The following is a 22576-nucleotide window of genomic DNA, read 5'->3' as shown; positions in this document are numbered from 1 at the left end:
TTAAAAAGAAAAAAAAATGTATCCTGATTAATGGTTAAAACATTTACCACTGCCCTTCCACCAAATGAATGAATCAATGAAAAAGGCAACCATCAAAACAGAGTGCCCTCCCCCCAACACTTCCTGTTGGCTAAATTTTCTGATTTTCTATCTTCTACTAAATTGTTTAAATAAGAAACTTCCTCTTTCTGAGTTCTTCCCCCCTAAAACAAAACTGCCCTTGTGGCTTTCAATTCCTGTCTCTGTAAGTCTGTGTCCTGACTTACCTTTCCCTTTCATTTCACTTACAGCAGTATGTAAATAGACTGGGTAAATGTCACTTCCACTAAGAGGAAGATCGTTAGAGATCAGCACTTCTCCAAGGCTGATTGATTCTCTTGGCGTCACTTTCCCTGGGCCTTGGAAAATACCCTGGTGTTTCAACAGCTCCGGTGCTGGTGATCGCACTGCCTATTTTGTAAAACTCAAAGTGAAATAAAGCAAACTCACTAGCATTGAGCCCATTCTGACTCATATGGACCCTGTCGGCAGAGCAGAGCTGCCCCTCTGGTGTCCACAGCTGTAATCTTTACCACACCAGAGAGCCTCGTCTTTTGCCTCCAGAGCAGCTGGTAAGGTAACACGTCGTCTGCGCTGCCACCAGGCTTCTCTTAACTACTTCATTAGGTGCTGAAACTTTCAGTGTGTCTTTTGCTCCGTGGTTACCTGATTTTTGGTTAAATAACCTAAAATCCATACCTGATTTTAGGTTAAATAACATACAAGTAGTGCTTAGTCTCCTAGCTAGCTGGCCATAACTCTTTTACCTGATTAGAGCAAAACCTTGTGGCAGTGCGATACCTGGATTGCTCCACTCTTAGTAAACTTTCTAGGGGTAGCAGTTGAGATTTGAAGGTGGTGGTGATAGTTCATTGGCGAAGAGAGAACATGTATAGGCGTAGAAACAGACATGAGAGGAGGCTTAGAAATTTCGTGAAAAATTGTATTATCTGTTAATTTCCTCTCCCCACAACTTTTTCAAACGCTGTGGTGTGTGTGTATGTGCAGAGAGACTGGGCCGATGAAGCTCAGACAGCCCCTCTCCGGAGCGACTGCTGAGACAAAGGCTGCAAACGAGATCGACTGCTCCAGTATGTCTCACACCATCAGCATTTATTTTACTTCCTCCTCTATCTTCCTACGAAGTCTTAGCAAATAATGATGACCTTGTGGTCAATAAAAACCAAACCCAATAAATAGTTACTGAGTCCATTCTAATTCATGACCACACATGTGTTTTAGTGACGAACTCCGTCCCATAATGTCTTTTAGAATTAAATCACCAGGCTTGTTTTCTGAGGCTCCTTGGGGTGGGTTTGAACCATGAACTCTGTAGTTTGTAGTGGAACAGTCAATCATTTGTACCACCTGGGGACTTTTTTTTCACCCCTCTTTTAAGGAGATAAAGGAATCTATTGGTGTTGTGGGTTACCAGTTAGGCTGCTAACCTCAAGCAATAATGTTAGCAGTCAGTCTCAAGGGAGACAGAAGAGGTGTTCTGTTCCTGGAAAGATTTACAGCCTCAGAAACCAAAGTGGCAGTTCTGCTCTGTCCTATAGGGTCACTATGAATCAGAATCATTCCATGGCACTGGGTTGATTTTTTTTAGAGACTCTGTGTGTGTGTGAGAGACAAATAGAATATACTTATAGTTTCAGAAACCCACCAGAGAAGTGCTACATTGTCCTATAGGGTTGTTATGAGTCAGAATTGACTGAATGGAAGCGAGGTTTTTTAATTTTATTTTGATTCTAACTATACTTCTTACTTCAAACTGGTTTGCAATGATATTTCTAAGAAAATTCAGTATTTAAATGTTAGTGAAACATCCGGCTTAATTGTTTAAAAGGGACTGCAATGAAATAGTCGGACTCAGCCAAGCATGCATCTTACATAATCACAGCTTGGCCATGATTTCCAGAGAGGATTTGCCACACAGTGCAGTATCATTTCCTTTTCAAGGCAGCATTCACGAAAAGAACCTGAAGTAATCACTGAAGTAGAAATTCCTTGGTTTTGAAACCTTATGCACATTGAGAAGTTGTTTTGAATTGTCTCTGTAGTGTTGAATGCAGAGCTAAGGTCTCTATCTGCTAACAGCTGGCAAGAATGCCAAAGAAGCAGCACATACCTCCCGTCTTGAAGGGATGACCCTCCTAACAGGAGAACTATTGTATGAAAATAGTTATATGGCAACAGTAAACCCACCAGATGTCCTGGAAGCATAAGCACAGCATTCATAAGGAAGGTGAGAACACATTCAGAGTGGAGTCATGCAGGAGGGAGCATGTACATTGACGATTTATGTCCTCACCCTGAAGGCACAATACTTAAGTGCTGGGATGTTAACCTAAAGGTTGGTTGTTTGAAGCCACCCAGAAATTTTATGGGCGAAAGACCTCCAGTCTGATTTGCTTCCATAAGATCAAAGCCAAGAAAACTTTATGGGTCAGTTCTACTTGTCATATGGGGTCACCATGAATCGAAAATGACCTGAAATCACCCCACAATAACTTGTGCAATACAACTTCTTCCATTAGCCCATAATCCCCAATAGAGTACATCCTCAATTACTGCTTCCACATTCTCATCTCCACCCTGTACAAGGCCTGCCAGAGTAGTCCCTAAATATATATTTTTAAGGAAGGAAAAGAAATTAGTGTCAGGTATCTAATAGATCCATCACCCGTCTGTCAATTTACAGTATCATGGTGGCTTGCATTGTTGTGAGGCTAGAAGCTACACACCAGGGCCACTGATGGTGGACAAGTTTCAGTAGACCCTCAGACCAAGACTAAGAAGAAAGGTCTAGTGATTGATTACTGCAAAGTGGTCAATGAAAACCCTATGAATAGCAACAATATATATTTTTTATGTGATGCTGGAAGATGAGCCCTTGAGGTCAAAAGCCACTCAAAGTACACCATGGTCACAACGATGGATCTGAGCGTGCCACCCGACAAGAAGATGGCACCTTCTGCTTACATGGGATTGCCATGAATAAGAGCCGATTCAAGGCCAATCAATAACAGCAGTGTGCCTTGGCCTTTCCTGGTTGATCCATGTAATAGCTCCCTATAGGATGATTCCTTCCCTTGCATTCTACTCTTGCCCTCTTCCCTCCTCTTCCCCTTTAAACAGGGGAAGCAATCACTGTTGAAGGATCAAATTGAACTGACAGACTGGAGCATCAACTACAGATTCAGTCCTGAGTGCAAGCACCACCTCTGCCATGTAATTGGATCTTATACCAGTTGCCATTGAGTTGATTCTGACTCATTACCTCCTATAGGACAGAGTAGGACTGCCTACCGTGCTCCAAAAACTGTAATCTTTATGGAAGCAGACTGTCACGTCTTTCTCTTAGGGAGCATGTGGTGGGTTCAAACCACTGATATTTTGGTTAGCAGCCAAATACTGAACAGTGTGCCAGATGTTGTTGTTGCGTGTCATTGAGTCAGTATTTCCTTATAGCGACCCAGAGTACAACCGAATGAAACACTCCCTGGTGTTTGGTCCTCTTCATGATTGTTGCTCTGCTTAAATTCAGCCCAGGGGCAGCCACTGTGTCAATCCATCTCATTGAGGATTGTCAATGACTCTTTACTTTACCATGCATGATGGCCTTCTCCAGGGAGTAGCCCCTTCTGTTAATATGCTTAAAGGACCTGAGACAAAGTCTTGTCATCCTCACTTCCAAGGAGCAGTCTGATTGTACTTCTTCCAACACATATTCATTCATTCTTCTGGTGGTCCGTTCAAGACCAAAACCAGAATTCAACGGCAGGAAGTATTGTCTTCAGTTTCCTTATTCACTGCTCAACTGTGTTAGTCCGGGTAGGCTAGAGGAACAAATTCATAAACACGCATTTGTATGGGAAAGAGCTTTATGGACAAGAGCAATTGAATATTGAGAAGACATCCCAGCCCAGTCTAGATAAAGTCCATAAGTGTGATATTAGCCCATATGTCCGAAACCAATCTATAAAGTTCTCTTCAGACTCACAAAACACATGCAATGATGCTGAATACAGGAAGATCACAGGCCAGTGGGTTGGAAGTATTACATCTAGTGGTGCTGACAGGAGTCTCCACGTGGTTTCTTCAGCTTCCAGGGCTCTGGCTGAATCAGGGTAGTTTTATGTGGCTTCTCATCAAGAATGTCTCTCGGGGTGGGGGTGGGTGCATCGTGCCTCCAAGGAGGAACTCCCAGAATCCTCAGGGGAAGGCATGACAACAGATTATATAACTACCACATCAACATTCACATGCATATGAGACAAATGGAAATGCCATACTTGGGCAGGAGCATCTTCGTCCCCAAAGTGACATCTTTGTGCTTTAATCATTGTTTAAAAAGATTTCTGTAACATGATATATCATTGACTTCTTGAATACGGTTTCCATGGGTATTGATTGTGGATCCAAGTATAATGGAATGTTTCACAACATCAAAGGTTTCTCCCCGCTTAGTTGCTTAACGGTCCAGCGGTGACGGTTGGTGTTTGTTTTACGTTTAGGTGTACTCCACAATGAAGGATGTGGATTAATCCATAATGAGGTCTGATCTTCATCAGTAAGTGCTTAAAATCCTCCAGGCTTTCTGCAAACCAATTTCTGTTACCTGCATCTCCCAGTTTATTAATGCGTCCTCCTCCGAGCCTGATGCCAGGATCTTCTATAGATAGTCCAGCTTCCTGGATTATTTGCTCAGCATTTACAGTGAGTGAATACGGTGAAACAATACAGCCCTGACACACACCTTTCCTGATGCGAAACCACATTTCCAGTGCTATTCCTTTAGTTCCTGGAGCCTTGCTTTTCTCCTTTGCTTTCAGTGCAACTTGAACTTGTTCCTTCAACACGATCAATGCTTGATCATAGGCTACCTCCTGAAATATTTGAATAGCGGCCAATTCTTCTTGGTACAAGGACTCTGTATTTCTTCCCTCTTCTCTTAATGCTTCTTAAGAGGTGCCTAATCTTAGGGAAGTTGATTAAGTTCACATCTTGTTCGTTAAAATGGAGATGATAATACAACTACTCATAGGGTTATAATTTTATTTTTGAAGACCTTGCCAAATTAGCCACATGAAGTGCCTCGTGGTTAACCTGGTCAGATAATATTGTCCACTGTCGGCGAGTCAATTCTGATTCATGTCAACAGTGAACTTTAGAGGACAGAGGAGAAGTAGTCCATCAGGGCACCTGAGGCCGTGAATCATTTTGGATGCAGACTGCTTCATCTTTCCCATGGAGCAGCTCTTGGGTTTGAGCCACCCAAGCAGCCCAGTGCTCAACCAGCTGTACCACAAGGGCTCCTTAAAGTGATATTAACTGATATGCATTGGGTTGTTAACCACAGGTTGGTGGTTCAAACCCACCATCCACTCTGAGGGAGAAAAACCTTTCTGCTCTTATAAAAATTTACAACCCCAGAAACAAGGGCAGTTCTGTTTTTGCCTTTAGAATCACTATGGGTCAGTGAGTTTTTTTTAAAAATAATACCAAGCTAGAAATAATAATGCCTACTTTACAGATCTAGTTTAAGGAATAAATTAAGATTACATGCTGTCAAAAACTCTTCTATTTTATTACCAGTCTCAAAATGCCCAAAGCTATTTGAAAGATACTTGGCAGTGAAGTAGTGTTAGGAGATCAGAGATTTATATATATGAGGCTCACCCAACTGGGCCAACTGGATTGACAACAAAAGGACAGTGTTCAGAGTTCAGAGAAATATAACATGAGATACAGAAAAGGGGTGGGGAGAGAAGAAACCTGAAGCTAGGGAAAGAGTAGGGAATGTAGGAAAAACAGAGGCAGTTCACAAATGAAATTTCGAGAATCCACAAATCAGAGACATAACTATCAGGGACATGGTCCATGAAGGAGGAGATGGGAAATATGCATGGGATCATTTCAATGAAGCCTGCTCTCGGGCTATCAGGAGGCTGAAGTGCATGTTTGCGTTTGGCGTCAACCCACTACCATCCGGCAGATTCCAACTCAGTGATCCTGTATTGAATTTCCAAGACTGTAAATATTTATAGGATCTCACAGCCTCACCTTTCTCCCGCGGAGCTGTTAGTGGGTTTGAACCACTGACCTTGAGATTAGTTGCACCCAATACTTATCTGACAGCACCATACTCATTTGGAGTAAAACACAAACAAATAAAATAACCAACTTCATTGCCATCAAGTTGATCTCAACTTTTAATGACCTTATACATTTGAAGTAGACACCCAATAGCTAAGTGGGTGGGAGCTAAGGCAGAAGCTGGCTGAGGAGACAGGAGGTGACAGGGCGAGGCTAGGGAGACCAGCTTATCAACCTCAAACCGAACATGGTGCAGTTGTGGGAGTGCGGCACGGTGGCTAGGTCACAGGCAGAATGGAGTGTGAGCACTGAGGAATAAACAGAGAGAAACGTCTTGGTTTATGAGATTGTTTGGCTTTCACAGGTACTTAATTCTGGGCATCAAATTGACGTCAGGACAGGAGATTTAAAATCTCCCACGTCAGATGGGGGTTGCCCTCATTTATTCAATCAAAGAAGCAACGTGGGATTCTGCAGCAAAGTTTTCACTCTTTTTTTTTTTTTGGGGGGGGGGGCAAGGAGAAGCACGTTAGAACCATGTTACCAGAAGCATAGAAATATAACTTGATGTCAAAATGGCAATGTTTAAGAGAAAATATAGATGGGATTCTTTGTTAAACCTTCTCTTGTGCCATGTTTTAAAAAGAATCTTAGTATAAACAGTCTCACAAGTAAAGGAAACACAGATTACTAATTATTTCCATATTTTAAAAAAACCTTTAAACACATTTTTTTAATAGAGCAACTTGTGATATGCTCAAGCACAGTGAAACCTGCGAGAACCGGGCCTTGCTGGTCTGAGTCTGACAAGTTTTCCTTCTCTGACAGGCTCCCACGGACACAGTTTCTGCTTTCAGAGGTTTTACTGTAACAGTTTCTCATGATCAGGGAACAGATCAGTTGTGTTTACTGTTCAAAATACCAATATTTTGGTGGAAGTGTCCTGTTGGTTCAGTGCTTGGCTGCTAACCACAGGTTGATGGTTCAAACCTAACAACTGCTCCACAGGAGAAAGACATGGCAGGGTGCTCCTTGTAGACTCTGGCCTTGGAAATCCCAGGGGGATAATTCTATTATATCCTATGAGGTTGCTAGGAGGTGGAATTCACTCTAAATGTCTTTTTGTTGTTGCCCTTTCACTTCTTAAAAATGCAAATTACTTGCTATTTGGATTACTTAAATTATCTGGTCTTACAAAAGGGGCTGACTTTAATATTTCAATAGATGGATGCTTCTTGAAATGAGGACCAGTGACTTGCTTATCATGGGCCAGCGCTGTTAACGATGCCAATTTCCGCCTCAGGTGTAAATCAATTCACTAGAAAGCTCCTTGCATTTGGCAAAGTGATGAGCCATTTGGATGGGCTCGGCATGGTTTTTCGTGATACTTAGTCTTCATATGCAATAATGAAAAGTGCTCAGAGCAGGGACTTATCCGATCAGCATAAGATTCTGCTACAAAAGGATGGGGCGCCATTTTGAGCAAGGAGATTTTTTGGTTTCAATGAGCTCACAGTTCCGGCATTAGGACCGAGATTATGATTTCCGGCCATTGTTTCCCAAAGAACAGTTTTTGTTTTGATTCAGGTTGTGCCTTGATGTAATTTAAGTGTAAGTGGATAGTAAACTAGCCAAGCCCAAACAACATCACAGTGAGAAAACTGCCCAGGGAATGAAGTACTGTGAAACTGAGAAAAATAGGGACACAAAATCATTATTAGTTATACACTGTATAGATATTAAAATTTTAATTATGTTATTAGGAGCTCTTACAAAATCATAACCCATATCAATCACATCAAGCAGTACTGTACAATTGCTACCACAGTGTCAAAACATTTTCTTTCTTCTTGGATTCCTTGATATCAGCTCCTCTTTATCCCTCCCACCTGCACCTACTCCCCAGGAACCCTTTTTTTCATGTCCACGCCCACTCATAGTGACCCTATAGGACGGAGTAGAACTTCTGTGAGTTTCTGAGACTGTAACTCTTTGCAGGAGTAGAAAGTATTACCTTTTCCCCATGGAGTGACTTATGGTTTGGGACCCCTGATCTTGTAGTTAGCAGCCCAATGGATTAAAAAAATGACTCAGTCAAGTTAATATTGAACTTATTTTGCATTTGGCATAATTAATTAATTAAAAGATCATTTCATTGGGGGCCCTTACAGCTCTTGTAACAATTCATATATCAATTGTATCAAGCATATCTGTACATATGTTGCCATCATTCTTTTCTAGACATTTACTTTCTATTGAGGCCTTGGTATCAACCCCTCTCTTTTCCTGCCACCACCTTCATGACTCTTTGATAAATTATAAACTATTACTATTTTCATATATTACACCGCCCGCTGTCTGCTTTTCCTCACGGTTTCTGTTGTTCACTCCCCTGGCCATGGACACACAGAGGGGCAATTCTACTCTGCCCTAGAGGGTCAATAGTAGTTATTAATTATTCCATGGAGATATTTTCATCTTTGGAAGACTTACCATGGCGGGTGTGTGTGTGTGTGTGTGTATCTCTGTGTCAATCACTGAGATTGACACCTCCTTCCTTCCCTCCTCTCCTCACCTTTGCCATACCCTTCTGGTATCGCTACTCCCATTCCTGTTCCTGGATTCTGTGCGTCATAAGCTCTTTATCTCTTATCTGGACGTGAATGCACATGCTCCAGTCTAGCCTGGAGTCAGCATAATTTATTGATTTAAAATAGTTGTTACCAAAAAGAAAGGAGGTAATATGTTCAATTAGAAATCGTTTGGCAAGTTCCTGAGAGAACTATGTTTTCTACAAATAGGGCGCTACATAAATCATGAGTGTGCACACACAACATGCAGACATGACAGCAAAAGTGTCGAACAGTTCTAGCACGACACATCCACATATATACATACATGACACTTCCAGAAGTGCATTTTAACTTCATTCGCCCTGTTACTTTTGGACAAAGTTGTAAAATAAAGATAGTAGCCATGGTCAAGAAGTCGTGGAGCCATGGAGTTCCTTGAAGCTGATGTCCAGGGATACACCATGCTGGTGGTGGGTGGGAATCAGGCAGAGGGCTAGTCTTGTGGTGGGCAAGTGGCTACTTACACGTGCCTGGGTGCCCACATGAAACTGGGCCAAAAGACCCAGCCTTGGAGGACCCTGGGGCGGCCAACCAGCTGAACTACCCCGGCTGCCCTTGAGTCTGCCTTGTGGCTTCTGCACAGGCTGGAGAGTCAGTCTGGGTAGTGCAGCTGGACATTGGGGAAGAATGCAGCTACTGCTACACCTTCTGGATTGGGACACTTGGCCTTGTCAGGGTTTTTTTCTGGGCTAGAGAAAAAGTGATTTCTTCCTACACTGGAGGAAGCAGTTTTCAGACCAAGCATGAGATGCGTCCCACAAACTTGGGGTAAGTTGATGAGGCCTGAGGCCAAGAACCAAACCTCAGAGGCAACGGACATGAAGACAAAGATTTATCCACTGCGTTCAAGTTGATTCTGACTCATCGCTACCTGACAGGGCAGAGCAGTGCTGCTCTCGAGGTTTCAGAAACTGTAACTTTATGTGAGCAGATAGACTCATCACCCTTCTGCTTTGGAGTGGCTGGTGGGTTTGAATTCCTAACCAACTTCACCCACTTCGCCACCAGGGTTCCCTACCAAGACCAGAACTTCACATTAAATCTTCCGACAAGAAATTGAAAGGGAAGTCCTTGCTATGTCAACAAATAGTGGTATAGAATGCTTGTGAAATCATTGCCTGGGGGTTGCCTGGTATCCAAAGTGTGTAAGATGTGTTATTTGTGTAAATAGGGTAGTGGCCGTTAGATGTCAATTAGATTGGTCTGAAATTGTGTCAGTCGCAAGGGATTTATAATATTGTCTTTGATGCCTGATCAACATACTTAGAATTTAGCAGAAAAAGAAAAGGTTGATGCTGAGTGGCATGAGTCCCGACTTCTTGGAAGAAAAGAAAGTTGAGGATCAAAACTGATACCAAATGTGTTATACCCTTAAGTTACTTCAACTCACAGTGACCCTGACCCTGCGAGACAGAGTCGAACAGCCCTGGAGGGGTTCCAAGGATGTCATCTCTGTGGGCGCAAATCGCCACATCTTGCTCCTGAGAGTTGTTAGTGGATGGTCCCAACCGCTGACCTTCAGCAACTGAGAACTTAACCACTAGCGGGGCTCCGGTAGGGAAAGGGCAGATGGATGTAAAGACATCTAATTCAGTTTGATAGGAAAATAGCAAGTAAGGAAAAAAGAGGCCCCAAACGTACAAAATCTGTTTTCAGCCGAAAGGAATTTGAGGCTTGCTAAAACCAAAATCATATTAACTCAACTATATAGATTGACGAGGTGGATTTAAATATGATTTGCAAATCGGCAACACGTCTGAGTTGTGGAAGGGGTCCAAGGATTCTTTACACTCTAAGGATTCTTTTTTTTTTTTTTTTAATGCACCGCCCCTCCCCCCTCCCCACCCCACGGCTCACAAAGCCAGCTACACAACCTCTAAGGATTCTTTACACTCTAGCTTAGAGACTGCGCTTTGGAAAGAGGTCTGAATAGTACTCACACGATAACAATTTACCCCGAGACACAGCTGACAGTAACTCTGGAATTCAGTTTCCCGAGTTCTGGAAAAGAGCGCCATGCCCACAGAATAAGGGTCTTTACTCGTGAGCAAGACCGGTTTGACTGAAAGGTGACTTTGAAGAGAACTACTCAGGCAAAGACCGGCCCAGAAACTCACAGGGACAGCTCCACCCTTCCTCTCGGGTTGCAATGAGTTGAAGGCAGTGAAGTTGTTGTGTTTTGTTTGGAGGGGGTTGGGTTCAAAAGATCCCCGGTTGCTCAGTGGGCTCAGATTGAACAGCCATTGTTAGTACAGTACAGCACAGCACGGGACTGGGCGGTGGTTTCTTCTGATGGATATATGGTGGCTGTGGGCCAGAACCAACTCCGTGGTACCTCACAAGTCTGCTCAAGCCTCAAAGTACAAAAGATCATTTCAGGGCAATCTTTTAGTGCATGGATCCCAGAATTAAAAACTATTTTTGACTGAAACGATGGCGAAAAGCAATGTTTTGAGCCTAAGAAAACACTAGCCACACAGAAATGTACACAACCCAGTACTGTGCCTTGCAGCGCTGTGAAAGCCAGGGCAGTAAGTCTTACAAAGATGAAAATAGCTCCATGGAATAATTAATAACTAATATTTGCATAGCATTCAAGCGCTTGGAAAGTACCTTTGTATACTATTTTCTAAGTTTAGATTTCCTTTTTCTGCTGGGATTTCCTTTTTCTTTGTCTTTGGAGAACAGTATTAATTTTGGGATTGTAGCTCCATGTCTTAGCTTTGCTTCAATTATCACAATCATTCCTTGGGCCCTGTTCTCTAATCTTTTCCATTCTCTCTTTTTTTTTTTTTAACATTTTATTAGGGGCTCATCCAACTCTTATCACAATCCATACATATACATACATCAATTGTATAAAGCACATCGGTACATTCGTTGCCCTAATCACTCTCAAAGCATTTGCTCTCCACTTAAGCCCTCCGCATCAGGTCCTCTTTTTTCCCCCCTCCCTCCCCACTCCCCCCTCCCTCATGAGCCCTTGATAATCCACAGATTGTTATTTTGTCATATCTTGCCCTATCTGGAGTCTCCCTTCCCCCTCTTCTCTGCCGTCCATCTCCCTGGGAGGAGGTCACATGTGGATCCTTGTCATCAGTTCCCCCTTTCCAACCCACTTACCCTCCACTCTCCCAGCATCGCCCCTCACACCCCTGGTCCTGAAAGTATCGTCCACCCTGGGTTCCCTGTGCCTCCAGCTCCCATATGCACCAGTGTACAACCTCTGCCCTACCCAGTCCTGCAAGGTAGAATTCGGATCATGGTAGTTGGGGGGAAGAAGCATCCAGGATCTGGGGGAAAGCTGTGTTCTTCATCGGTACTACCTCGCACCCTGATTGACCCATCTCCTCTCCTAAACCCCTCTATGAGGGGATCTTCAGTGGTCGACATTTGGGCCTTGGGTCTCCACACTGCACTTCCCCCTTCATTCACCTGGGTATATATATATATATATTTTTTTTTTTTTTGATGCCTTATACCTGGTCTCTTTGGCACCTCATGATCGCACCAGCTGGTGTGCTTCTTCCATGTGGGCTTTATTGCTTCTGAGCTAGATGGCCGCTTATTCACCTTCAAGCCTTTAAGACCCCAGACACTATCTCTTTCGATAGCTGGGCACCATCAGCTTTCTTCGCCACATTTGCTTATGCACCCGTTTGTCTTCAGCGATCGTATCATGGAGGTGTACAGCCAATGATATGATTTTTTGTTCTTTGATGCCTGATAACTGATCCCTTCGGGACCATGCGATCAAACAGGTTGGTGTGTTCTTTCATGTGGGCTCCATTCTCTTTTATGATCCATTATTGCCAAGTTACCCCAAAGGATATTGACCTGTGACCTCGCACAGTGAGTTTGCATATTTTAATTTTCAAACTTCTTGAAATGGTCTAGAGGGAGATGTACAGATCCTAGAATGTCTAGCACAGACCTATGCAATGCTAAAGAACACGGAGACACCTCATAATGTGGATCAACCTGGAGGACATTATGCAGAGGGAAATAAGTCAATCAGAAAAGGACAATCGTGTAGGTGACCACTATTATAAAAAAGTCAAGAAGAGTTTTTCACTCTGAAAGCAAGTCTTTAATGGTCATGAGGGGGTAGAAAGGAGGAGGGAGGGAAGGGAAGTCACAGGCTAAAGGTAGACAAGTGTTAATGCAGGTGAAGACAATATACAATAAATGGGAGGTTAGGAAAAAAAGATGATGACAAGGGAATGCACTGGGAGGTTTGTAAGAGTTAAAGGCAACAGAGGCAAATGTTGTTATATACACAATCCTGCCATGGTGATCTGTGAATAGATGCTTGGATAGACACATCAATTGAGCAGGTATGGGAGGGAGAATGGGAATATACCCATGACAGAAGATATTTGTATCATGTACTTACATTTGCTATAAATATATTCATTAATATGGTGGAGCATGACAGAGGACAAAGTTATGAAACTTCTTAGACATATTCAAACACCTTGAAGGAATTAGTTCCTGAGTCCCAAGGGCACAGGACATAGTTCCTGGAAACTCCAAGGTCAACTGACATAACATGGCTTACTAACTATAATCTCCACCTTTCTTTGGTGAGTGGTGATTGGGGTCTTAAAAGCTCATGAGGTTTTAAGGTGCAAATATTGGTCTCTCCCCATCCAAATGATTAAAGAATGATCAAATGGAAAGACACATGGAAACAATTGATCTAACAGAATAACAGACCATGCAAATATCAGTCTCCGCAACTCTTAAACTAGAAGACCTAGATGGTGCCAACCTATCACTACTTACTATTCAGAAAAGAATCACATGAGAAAGTACAAGATACAGTGGGGAAAAGTGTAGAACACAAAATCATAAAACAGAATAGGATAACTGGTCAGAGGCTATTGGACACCTGCACAATACCCGTCAGTCACCTTATAAGTCTGGAATTGAATTCACCTCTGTGTTGGAATAATCAACTATTTAAGATCAAAAGGGCAGAGGGGTAGGAAGGGAGGAATGAGAACAGGAAGGCCTGCAAGGAAATGAGATAAACAACATGACCTTGATAAGATTGATATGGATGAGTTGAAAGACTTGAAATTGTTGATGGTAAAACTCATGATCTGTTCTGTAACCTTCACCTAATTCTAATAAAAGTTTAGAGGAAAACAGTTAAGAGCCTAGAGAAACCTAGGGCAAGTCTTCAGTGTTAAATAAGGCCACTATGAAGGAGAATCTACTTGACAGCCCCAACAAGACCTGTTTAAAAGAATTTCTCAGTTTCAAGCCAAGCAGAATATTTTTCAGCAAGAAAGCTCAGAATTAGTCCTTCTCTTAAAAATAGTAATTTCCATGAGTGTTATTACTTAAGGCCACAGAGTTTCTGTTGGGAGGGATGAAGATAAAAGGTGGCGATGGCTATCCTGCACACTCCCCACCAAATGCTCATGGAAAATGTGTATTACGAGAAAACTAGGCATGGCTTTTAAAACTTATTTTGCACCAAAACAAAACAAAACTCATACTAACTTGTCCTAACATGTATGAATAGGATCTAGTTTGAGTCACTTAAAAGGGTAAGACATCCATTTTAAGAGCTCCTATCAGAATGAGCAACATGAATTCTGCTAACATTGAAGCAAGAACAAACATCATATTGATGGTGAAGCTTGGGTGGCAGAATGGGAGAAACCATTGATGCTGCACAGAAAGTTGAAGGGGACAATGATCCAAATAAACCAACAGCTTATAAATGGGTAACTCGTTTTAAGACTGGAATAGACAATCCTGCAAAGGAAGCCCTCAACATCAAACCAGCTACATTCATTTGTTAAGAAAATAAACTGACAATTAACAATAAAAACAATAGGCAGCACCATAGACTACTCAATTGGTTCAGCTTGCACAATCTTGAATGAAGAATTAAAGTTGACTTAAGTGGAGAGCAAATGCTTTGAGAGTGATTGGGGCAGGGAATGTATGGATGTGCTTTATACAATTGATGTATGTATATGTATGGATTGTGATAAGAGTTGTATGAGTCCCTAATAAATTGTTAAAAAAAAAAAAGAATTAAAGTTGAGCAAATTTTCTGCACAATTAGTGCCCAAACTAATGCAAGAGCAGACCTTTCGATCTAACAGACGAAACAAGGATTTCCCTTCAGGATCCTGAAGACAAAGTGCAATCAACGTGATGACTATTCAGTCAGATTAAAAAAGCAACGAGGAAACCTATAACTTTCCTCTAGTTCTTAAATGTTTCTCCCTCCCCCCATCCCCCGCTCTCATGATCCAAATTCTACCTTCCAAGTCTGGCTAGACCAGAGGATGTACACTGGTACAGATAGCAACTGGAAGCACAGGGAATCCAGGACAGATGACTCCTTCAGGACCAGTGGTGAGAGTGGTCATGACTGGAGGATGGAGGATAGGTGGGGTGGAAAGGGGGAACTGATGACAAGAATCTACGTATAGTCTCCTCCCTGGGGGATGGACAGCAGAGAAGTGGGCGGGGTGAGATGTTGGACAATGTAACATATGGCAAAATAATAATGACTTATTAATTATGAAGGGTTCATGAGTGAGGGGGGATGGGTGAGGGAGGGAGAAAAAGGAGGAGTCGATATTAAGGGCTCAAACAGAAGGCAACCATTTTGAGAATGATGATGGCAACAAATGTACAAATGTGCTTGATACAATGGTTGTATATATGGATTGTGGTAAGAATTGTCCAAGCCCCCGATAAAATGATTAAAAATTAATTCATCAAGATAAAAATTTATGACCATTGGATTTTGGAATGCTCAAGGTATTGTGCTTGTGGGCTTTCTGGAGGGTCCAAGAACAACATCTGACTTAATAGGGCAGTGCTTGAAACTTCACCACAGTATTTTCTTCACTATCACAATTGTCCTTATTCTGGTTATGAAATAATGGCAATTTTCCAAGCGATTCAGTGGAAAATCATTAGGCATCCATCTCCCAGTCCTGGAATTTAGCTTGCTTTTTTCCCCCCCTTCAGGGTGTGGCTTGTTTCCTCATCTTGCAAAATCTTTAAACAACCCCCATTTTCAACTAATAATGTAAGAAAACACTGCACAGACATGGTTAAATTCCCAAGACCTTCATTTATTTAGGATAAACTGAATGGCTAGTGTCATCATCTTCAACAATATCTTGACCCATGGAGTTTACATTGAGAAATACAGTTTAAATTTGGGAAAAAATGAAAATTCCTTTTTCCATGAACTTTTTGTAGTGGCCTTATATATATATTGGACATATGGGTGAGTAAAAAGTATTGCTGCTAATGTTCCAGGTCACACATGCATGGGGTTACCAACATAACACACACTTTAACATGGCTCTATAATCCGTGAATGGTGGCGTTCTCTCAGAAACAGGCTGGTTTGAGGATCTTCCAAGAGGATCTACTGGACTATTAAAGCAGACAGATCAACTCAGAAGGCTACGGTTGCTGGGATCCCAAAGAGATCATCTTGCAAGTGATCCCTTGGTGGCTTTCTGGGACTGTAATTATTTACTGGAGTAAAAAGCCCAGCCTTTCTCCCAGAGCTTTTGAACTGCGGAACTGCAAATCACAAACTCTGCAGATGGCGGCCTTATGCACACTCTATACACCACCAGGGTTCCTTGGGAATGGGCTAGAGATGGATAGCTCTTGCAGAAGTGTCAAGACCTAGGTGGAAAAACAGTCACTTCACGTTTTTATATTTTTAAACTAAATATTTATATGCTTTCTGTGGTAATACTTCTCAACTTATCCTTGTGTATTCTGAAATACTTCGAAAGGAGAACTTCCAGTGGCCTTCTCTGACCCCTCCTCCCTCATTTGTTTTACTTGACCATTCTTCAACTCTTCTAGAAATTGGCCTTTTTCCTAGCAATTATCTAGGATCCCAGAGCCTGTAGGTGTCCTCTGACACTATATTTTCCTCTCTCTTCATGAATCTTCTTTAGCCTCTCTCCAGTTCCGTTGTTGGAAACCTTAGTCTACTTTTTATGGATGGTTTACGCACAATGATATCTTAAAAGCTCAGGAATATTCTATTTGCATTTTCATATCTACTCATTTTCAGGTCCCCTCTAGGTGAAATTATTGTCCCCATTCAGGCTCTTATATATTTTTTCTGGAATGTCCATTGCTTATCGTTTATTTTCCTTTACATTCTTAGGTGTTTAACTTTTGCTACCTCATACTCTTCATCAACTTTGTTTACACTATACTACATGCTTGGGATATGAAGTTCTTGATATTAAGTCTGTACTTGAGCTTTTCTTTAATTGGTAAGGGACAATGAATGCCATCAACATTCAATAAATATCTATTTATTGAAAAGAGCTCATGTTCATGGTTTGAATGCAACATGGCCAGTAGGTATATCTTATTTAGGTATATTCCAATTTTGTTCTTTACTCTTTTTTGGGCCACTGCTTCAGTTTACAATTCTCAGGATCAGATACACTCTTTTTGGAATAAACTGATTAAAAGACAGTAATATCAGTCCAATGGGCTACAATGTATCCTACATAAAATTTCAAGGTTGGGACTATGTGCCAGATACTATTATTGGCATGGTAAGAATGATTTTTTTGAACAGTTTCACGAAATTCAAGCCTCACTGCCACTGACTTCCAGACAATTCTGGCGCAGTTTAATCTATTAAGGTTAATTTAGGCACGGTTAATTTCGTCTAGTAAGGTTAATTTCGGCTGATCTGAGTTTCAAAAGACAAGGCAGTTTTAATGTTGCATGGGTGTGAGAAATAACATACTTTAAAGGACACAATAATGGGGCTCAACAAATATTGCTAAGTATGCATACCCACACTAAACTGTACATAAATTGGGTCTATTTAAACAGGAGCGATCACACACACACACACACACACACAATACTTGCTGAGTTATTCATACTTGTCTCTAAGAAAAGTTCATGTTCTGATTACAATAATCATACAAACTCCTTCGAGAGTAGAAAAATTACTTGCTTCTCTCTCTCTCGTGTGTGTTTGTATGTGTGTGTGTGTGTAGTCAGGTAACAACTTAAAATTACACTTTCAAAGGAGAAAAGGGAGTTAGTTATCTTCAGCTGACAAAGACAAAAGGGATGCAGTGATTTATTACAGTAAATCGGCATTTTTTCCGCACGCACTCTCCTCTCCTCTCCTCTCCTCACCGCCTCGCTCCCCGTAAAAAAAAGCAAAGTTTCCGACTCCTAAAGAACGCTGCAAAGTAAACTGCGGGGTCCCGGCAGTGGCAGGACCTCAGGGGGAGAAAGCGGGCGGGCTCTCCGCCCCCCCACTCCCTCTCAATGGCCTCGACGGTCTTGCGAGCCAGCCGGCTGCGGAAGCCAGCCCGTGTCCACGCCTCCGAAAGTCGACGGCCCAGGCTTACTTTGCCAAGCAGCGAAAACCCTCGGCAACCAGTCCAGGCGACAAATGAGACAGACAAAACGCCCGAGCCAGCTGGCCCGACCCGCCGCCAAAGCTCCACCTGCGTCCCCGGGCTCCTCCGCGCGTCGCACCTGGCCTCGGGAGGCGCGGGAGCCTGGCCGTGACGTCACCACACCTGGCACCTCCCCGGGGGCCCCGAGGAGCGTTCCAGCGCGGCGGGGGAGGGGAGGGGGGAGGAGGGGAGGGGGCACGAAGCTGGGAAGCAAGTTCTCGCGAGATTTGACTTCTCCCGGCCCAGCTCTCGGCACCTTGTCGGCCAGTGCCAGGTCTCCCTTCCAAGTTTTGGCTTCGCGTCCGAGGACGGCGGGCGCTGCGTGCGGTGCCCTGGGCCGGGGGGTCCCGGGCTGGGAGCGAGGGGAGCGCTCCGGGCTGCAGCCGGCGGCCTGGGGGAGCCGTCGGGATCCCAGCCCTCTTCTGCGGAGGCGAGCGGGTGGGAGAGCCATCCTCGGGCGGGCAGGACAGGGCCCTCCCGCCGCCGTGGCTTCGGCGGAGGCCGGGCGTGAGGAGCCGCGGGCGCCGCCGCCTCTCGGGCCGCGCCGACCGCACTGGCCGCAGAGCGCCGCGGGGCGGATGGAGGCGCCCCCTGGCCCCGCCTGAGCACGGGAGGGGCGGCCGGGCCGCGGGGCCCGCCTCCTGCCGCAGGAGCAGCCGCGCGAGCAGCCAGCCGGAGGAGGAGCAGCGGCGCCGGGTTTCTCGCCGCGGGAGCCCCCAGCATGGGTAAGAGCCCGCGGGCGGCCCGGCCGCCCGGCCCGAGGAGGCGGACCCCGTCGGACAGGACGCGGAGGACCGGGAGCTGCCCCTGCGCGGCGCCACCCCACCCTGGCCGCCGCCCTCCCGGCTCTGCCTTCCACCTTGCTCTGGGGAGCCGTGGGGCGGAGGGCTGGCGCTGCTGCCCGCGCCTCCCTGCGCGCCTCTTGCCAGCTCTCGGGAAAGGTCGGGGCTGGCCGCCTCTCCTCGCCCCGAGCCGGGCTGTGATCCGCCCTGCGCCCCTTTCCCTTCTCCTCCCCTCCCCTGCACTCCCCAGCCCCGCACCCGCACCCCGCTGTCGGATGGGGGAAGGGGAAAGCCCCAAACTTGACAAAGTCGCACTTTCAACTTCACCTTTCGCGACGCTCTGCATAGACAGGGGTTTTAGGAGGGTTTGTTTGATTCGAAAAAGTCGTCTTAACACCCGTGCCAGAACTGCCCAGGGATGCCTTTCTCAAGGACAAGGAGGCTGGATGGAGTATTTACTCTCGTTCGACCTGGGCATGGCTTTAGCTCTGGAGTTTGATAACCATTCGGCGTTGGACCCTTTGAGGGGCAGTTTCCTGTTTGCAGTTAGACTTCCTTGCTGGAGGAGAGAAAAGGACAAGGTCTTTCAAGCTGCTTACAATGTGTCTGAGCGTTTTGCGTGGGGCTAGAGAAAACAATGCCTGGCTGCCTGGTTGGAAGAGGCGTTTGGGGGAAGAGTGTTACAATTCCTGTGATAGCAGAGTTCGGTGTGGGCTCGGCGCTGCCTCCTTCCGTCCTAAAAGAATTCGAATCCCTTTCAAGAAGAGAATAGCTTTCAAATAAAACACCCATTCAGATTCGCTCCTCTGCCTGGCAGAGCATGTTGTAAGAGTATTCCGAACTTTGGTTTCTCGGGGAACCTGCGGAGGAGAACGCTGTCACTTTTTGCAGCCGAGGCTGCAACAAACCATTAACCAGAATGAATAATTCATGAAGCCTAACATATGGGTTAAGAGCTGGATAAATACGGAGTACTGCTGATGTGGCACCTTCTCACACCTTTTTTTTGTGGGGGGTGCTTTAGGCAGGGTGCTCTAAAGATCCTTGGGGAACTGGTCCCTGCGTTCCCATGCTTCCCCACCCTTCTGCTCACCGGTCACTTTTCTGCACAGACAACGCTGGAACTCAGACAGTAAAACCTTTGCTATTTGGAATTTATACCTTTCCAATTAATACCTTTCTAAATAATTAGTTGACCTCCTGGATCATTGGGAGACCATACCCCTTTAAAGCAATAAATTACAAAACCACTCTAACCGGTTTGGATGAAAACTCACTGCTATCTGGTCGATACTGACTCCCAGTGACCCTACAGGACATGGTAGAACTGCCCCGCTGGGTTTCCGAGGCTGTAAGTCTTCACAGGAGTACAGTCTCACCCTCCCAAGGAGCTGCTGGTGGTTTTGAACTGCTGACCTTGCAGTCAGCAGCCCAACCCATAGTCTATGCCACCAGGGCCAGGCCTCTCTTTGGATGAAAATCATAAGATCACACGAAAATTAAGCATACATTTATTTTCTTCCCTCAATAGAATGCAGAATGTAAATGAGTGGCTTTTGATGACCTTGGATCATCACTTGGGACCACCAGTTACTGTGTTGCCTTGAGGATCTGATAAGTTGCATGCAAGGCTGTCAGGCCTGCATTTTGAAATTATTAAACATTTTTCTGCTTTTATGATTCTCACTGTGATCAGTCTCGGTTACCTTTTCTAAATTTCTGGAAGTGGAAGTCACATTCTATTTTGTGATTTTTACATTGGGAAAAATCGCAAAAGGCCTCCTGAGAAAACAGTAAATCGTGAAATGCTTGGGCATTGGGTTACCTTTTGATTGTTTAGAGTTACTTTCTTAATTAGCCCTGATGGGTAGTGCTTTGAGGTGCTAACAAGAAGGCGGACTGCTCATCTTGGGAGACAGATGAGTCTGTCTGCTCCCAGAAAGATTTACAGCCATGGCGATCCTAGGGAGCAAGTCTGCCTTGTCCCATAGGGTCTCTGAGTTAGAATCCACTTGCTGGAAGTGGTTTGGTTTTGTGCTAAAGTTATATTCTTAGTGGTTACTTAGTTGGGTTCCGGCTAAGTTGGGTTCCGGCTAAGTGAGTTGCAGGATAGTCCAGTACCATTAGCACATTCTGCATGTAAATTCTCAACGTCTTTCCATGGTCCATTATTTGAAGGAATGTGGTGATCAGTGTTCACAAATTATTTATCAAACATTTTTATAGGAATGTATAATTAAAAATGTTCAGTTTTATAGCAATTTATATTAAAGCTTTCAAGTTAAATTCACTTAAAGGGAGTTTCTGCTTTAATCTAAATCTTGCTTGTTTTTTCTTAATTAGCAATCTATGATTTAGGCTAACAACAACTTAAAAGGTTTATTATTTGATCCAATTTGTCACAAAATGCAAAATTTTAGATTTCCTTCTTTGGGAATAAAGTGGATAGTTTTTTACTCTGTAGTGGACCTAACCAAACTCACTGCTGTGCAGTCGTTGTGACTTTCAATGACTCTGTAGGACAGCGTAGATAAAACTGCCCTTGGGAATTTCCTAGACTGATGCGGTGGTTACACATTGGACTGCGGTCCACATAGTCGGCAGACTGCGGGAGACTCTTTCTCCTTCCCCTATGGCAGTGAATTTGGTTTTTGCGTGAACTATGGGAACAGAAAGCCCCGCCTTACTCTCTTAGAGCTGCTGCCTTGGAGCTGCTGGCAGTGGTTTCAACCTGCCGACCTTGTGGGCTGCTGCCCATCGACACGCAACTACTACCCCTAGAGAATTCAGAGCATTCGCTCGGTCTGCATTAGCACTCAGGTCACATCCTGGCCACAGCCACCTCCTAGACATGAGTCTCATTCTGTTGTGTGTGGGTCGCTGTGACTTGAACAACTGCACTTGGCAACCAACAGTAAGCAGCAGCAAAAGGACTGAGCACATTACTCTCTGGGCTTCATATCCTGATCAGTAAATGGACAGTGACCTACCCCTTAGGTTTTTGGTTGTGCTGGCGATGAGTTGCCTCTGGGTTGATTCTGACTCTTGAAACGCTGTGTGACGCCGTAAGGGTTTCAAAGCAGATCTTTCAGCAGCAAGTCACCCGGCCTGTCTGTCTGCCCAGGCATCTCTGGGTGCTTTAGAACTGCCTTTAACATTCCCCCCACCCCCACCCCTAGTGGAGAAGAATGCCTATCAAAAAGAAATGTGAGGCATTTTGTGAAAGAATTTGAGACTAGCTTTGGAGAGATAGACATACCATGCTTTAAACGCCATTTTACATGCATTTTTTTTCTATTTTGGAAAAGTTAAGATTTTAAGGACTTAATTCTCGGAATTTTAGATGAGGTTATGAACTTTTTAAGCTTATTTTACACGCACACATATATTCTGTTTGAAGACGTTTAAACCACAGGGTGATTAGACAGATTTGCAATTGGATAAGAGATGAGGTTTGCACTTCCATAGTAACTTATTTCTATATTTTGTTGCAGAGTTGGGAGGAAAAAAAATCTGATTTATAAGTAGTTGTGAATAGAAATGTCTGCTAATGATTTACCTTTCA

At 44.0% G+C, this 22576-nt stretch overlaps 1 protein-coding gene across 1 annotated transcript in view; it reads left to right on the top strand.

Annotated features, from left to right (window-relative positions):
- Window positions 1-18486: 18486 nt before the first annotated feature.
- CD2AP (CD2 associated protein) overlaps window positions 18487-22576 on the top strand; it is a 106800-nt gene continuing 102710 nt past the window's right edge. The window contains exon 1 of the mRNA XM_075554996.1: window positions 18487-18954. Coding sequence (XP_075411111.1) covers window positions 18951-18954 — 4 coding nt within the window. The 5' untranslated portion in view covers window positions 18487-18950. The remainder of the gene's footprint in view (window positions 18955-22576) is intronic.

This window comes from Tenrec ecaudatus, chromosome 7, assembly GCF_050624435.1.
Source record: "Tenrec ecaudatus isolate mTenEca1 chromosome 7, mTenEca1.hap1, whole genome shotgun sequence".
NCBI lineage: Eukaryota > Metazoa > Chordata > Mammalia > Afrosoricida > Tenrecidae > Tenrec > Tenrec ecaudatus.
Note: the sequence above shows the minus strand (reverse complement) of the source record. Positions and strands in the feature narration are given on the sequence as shown.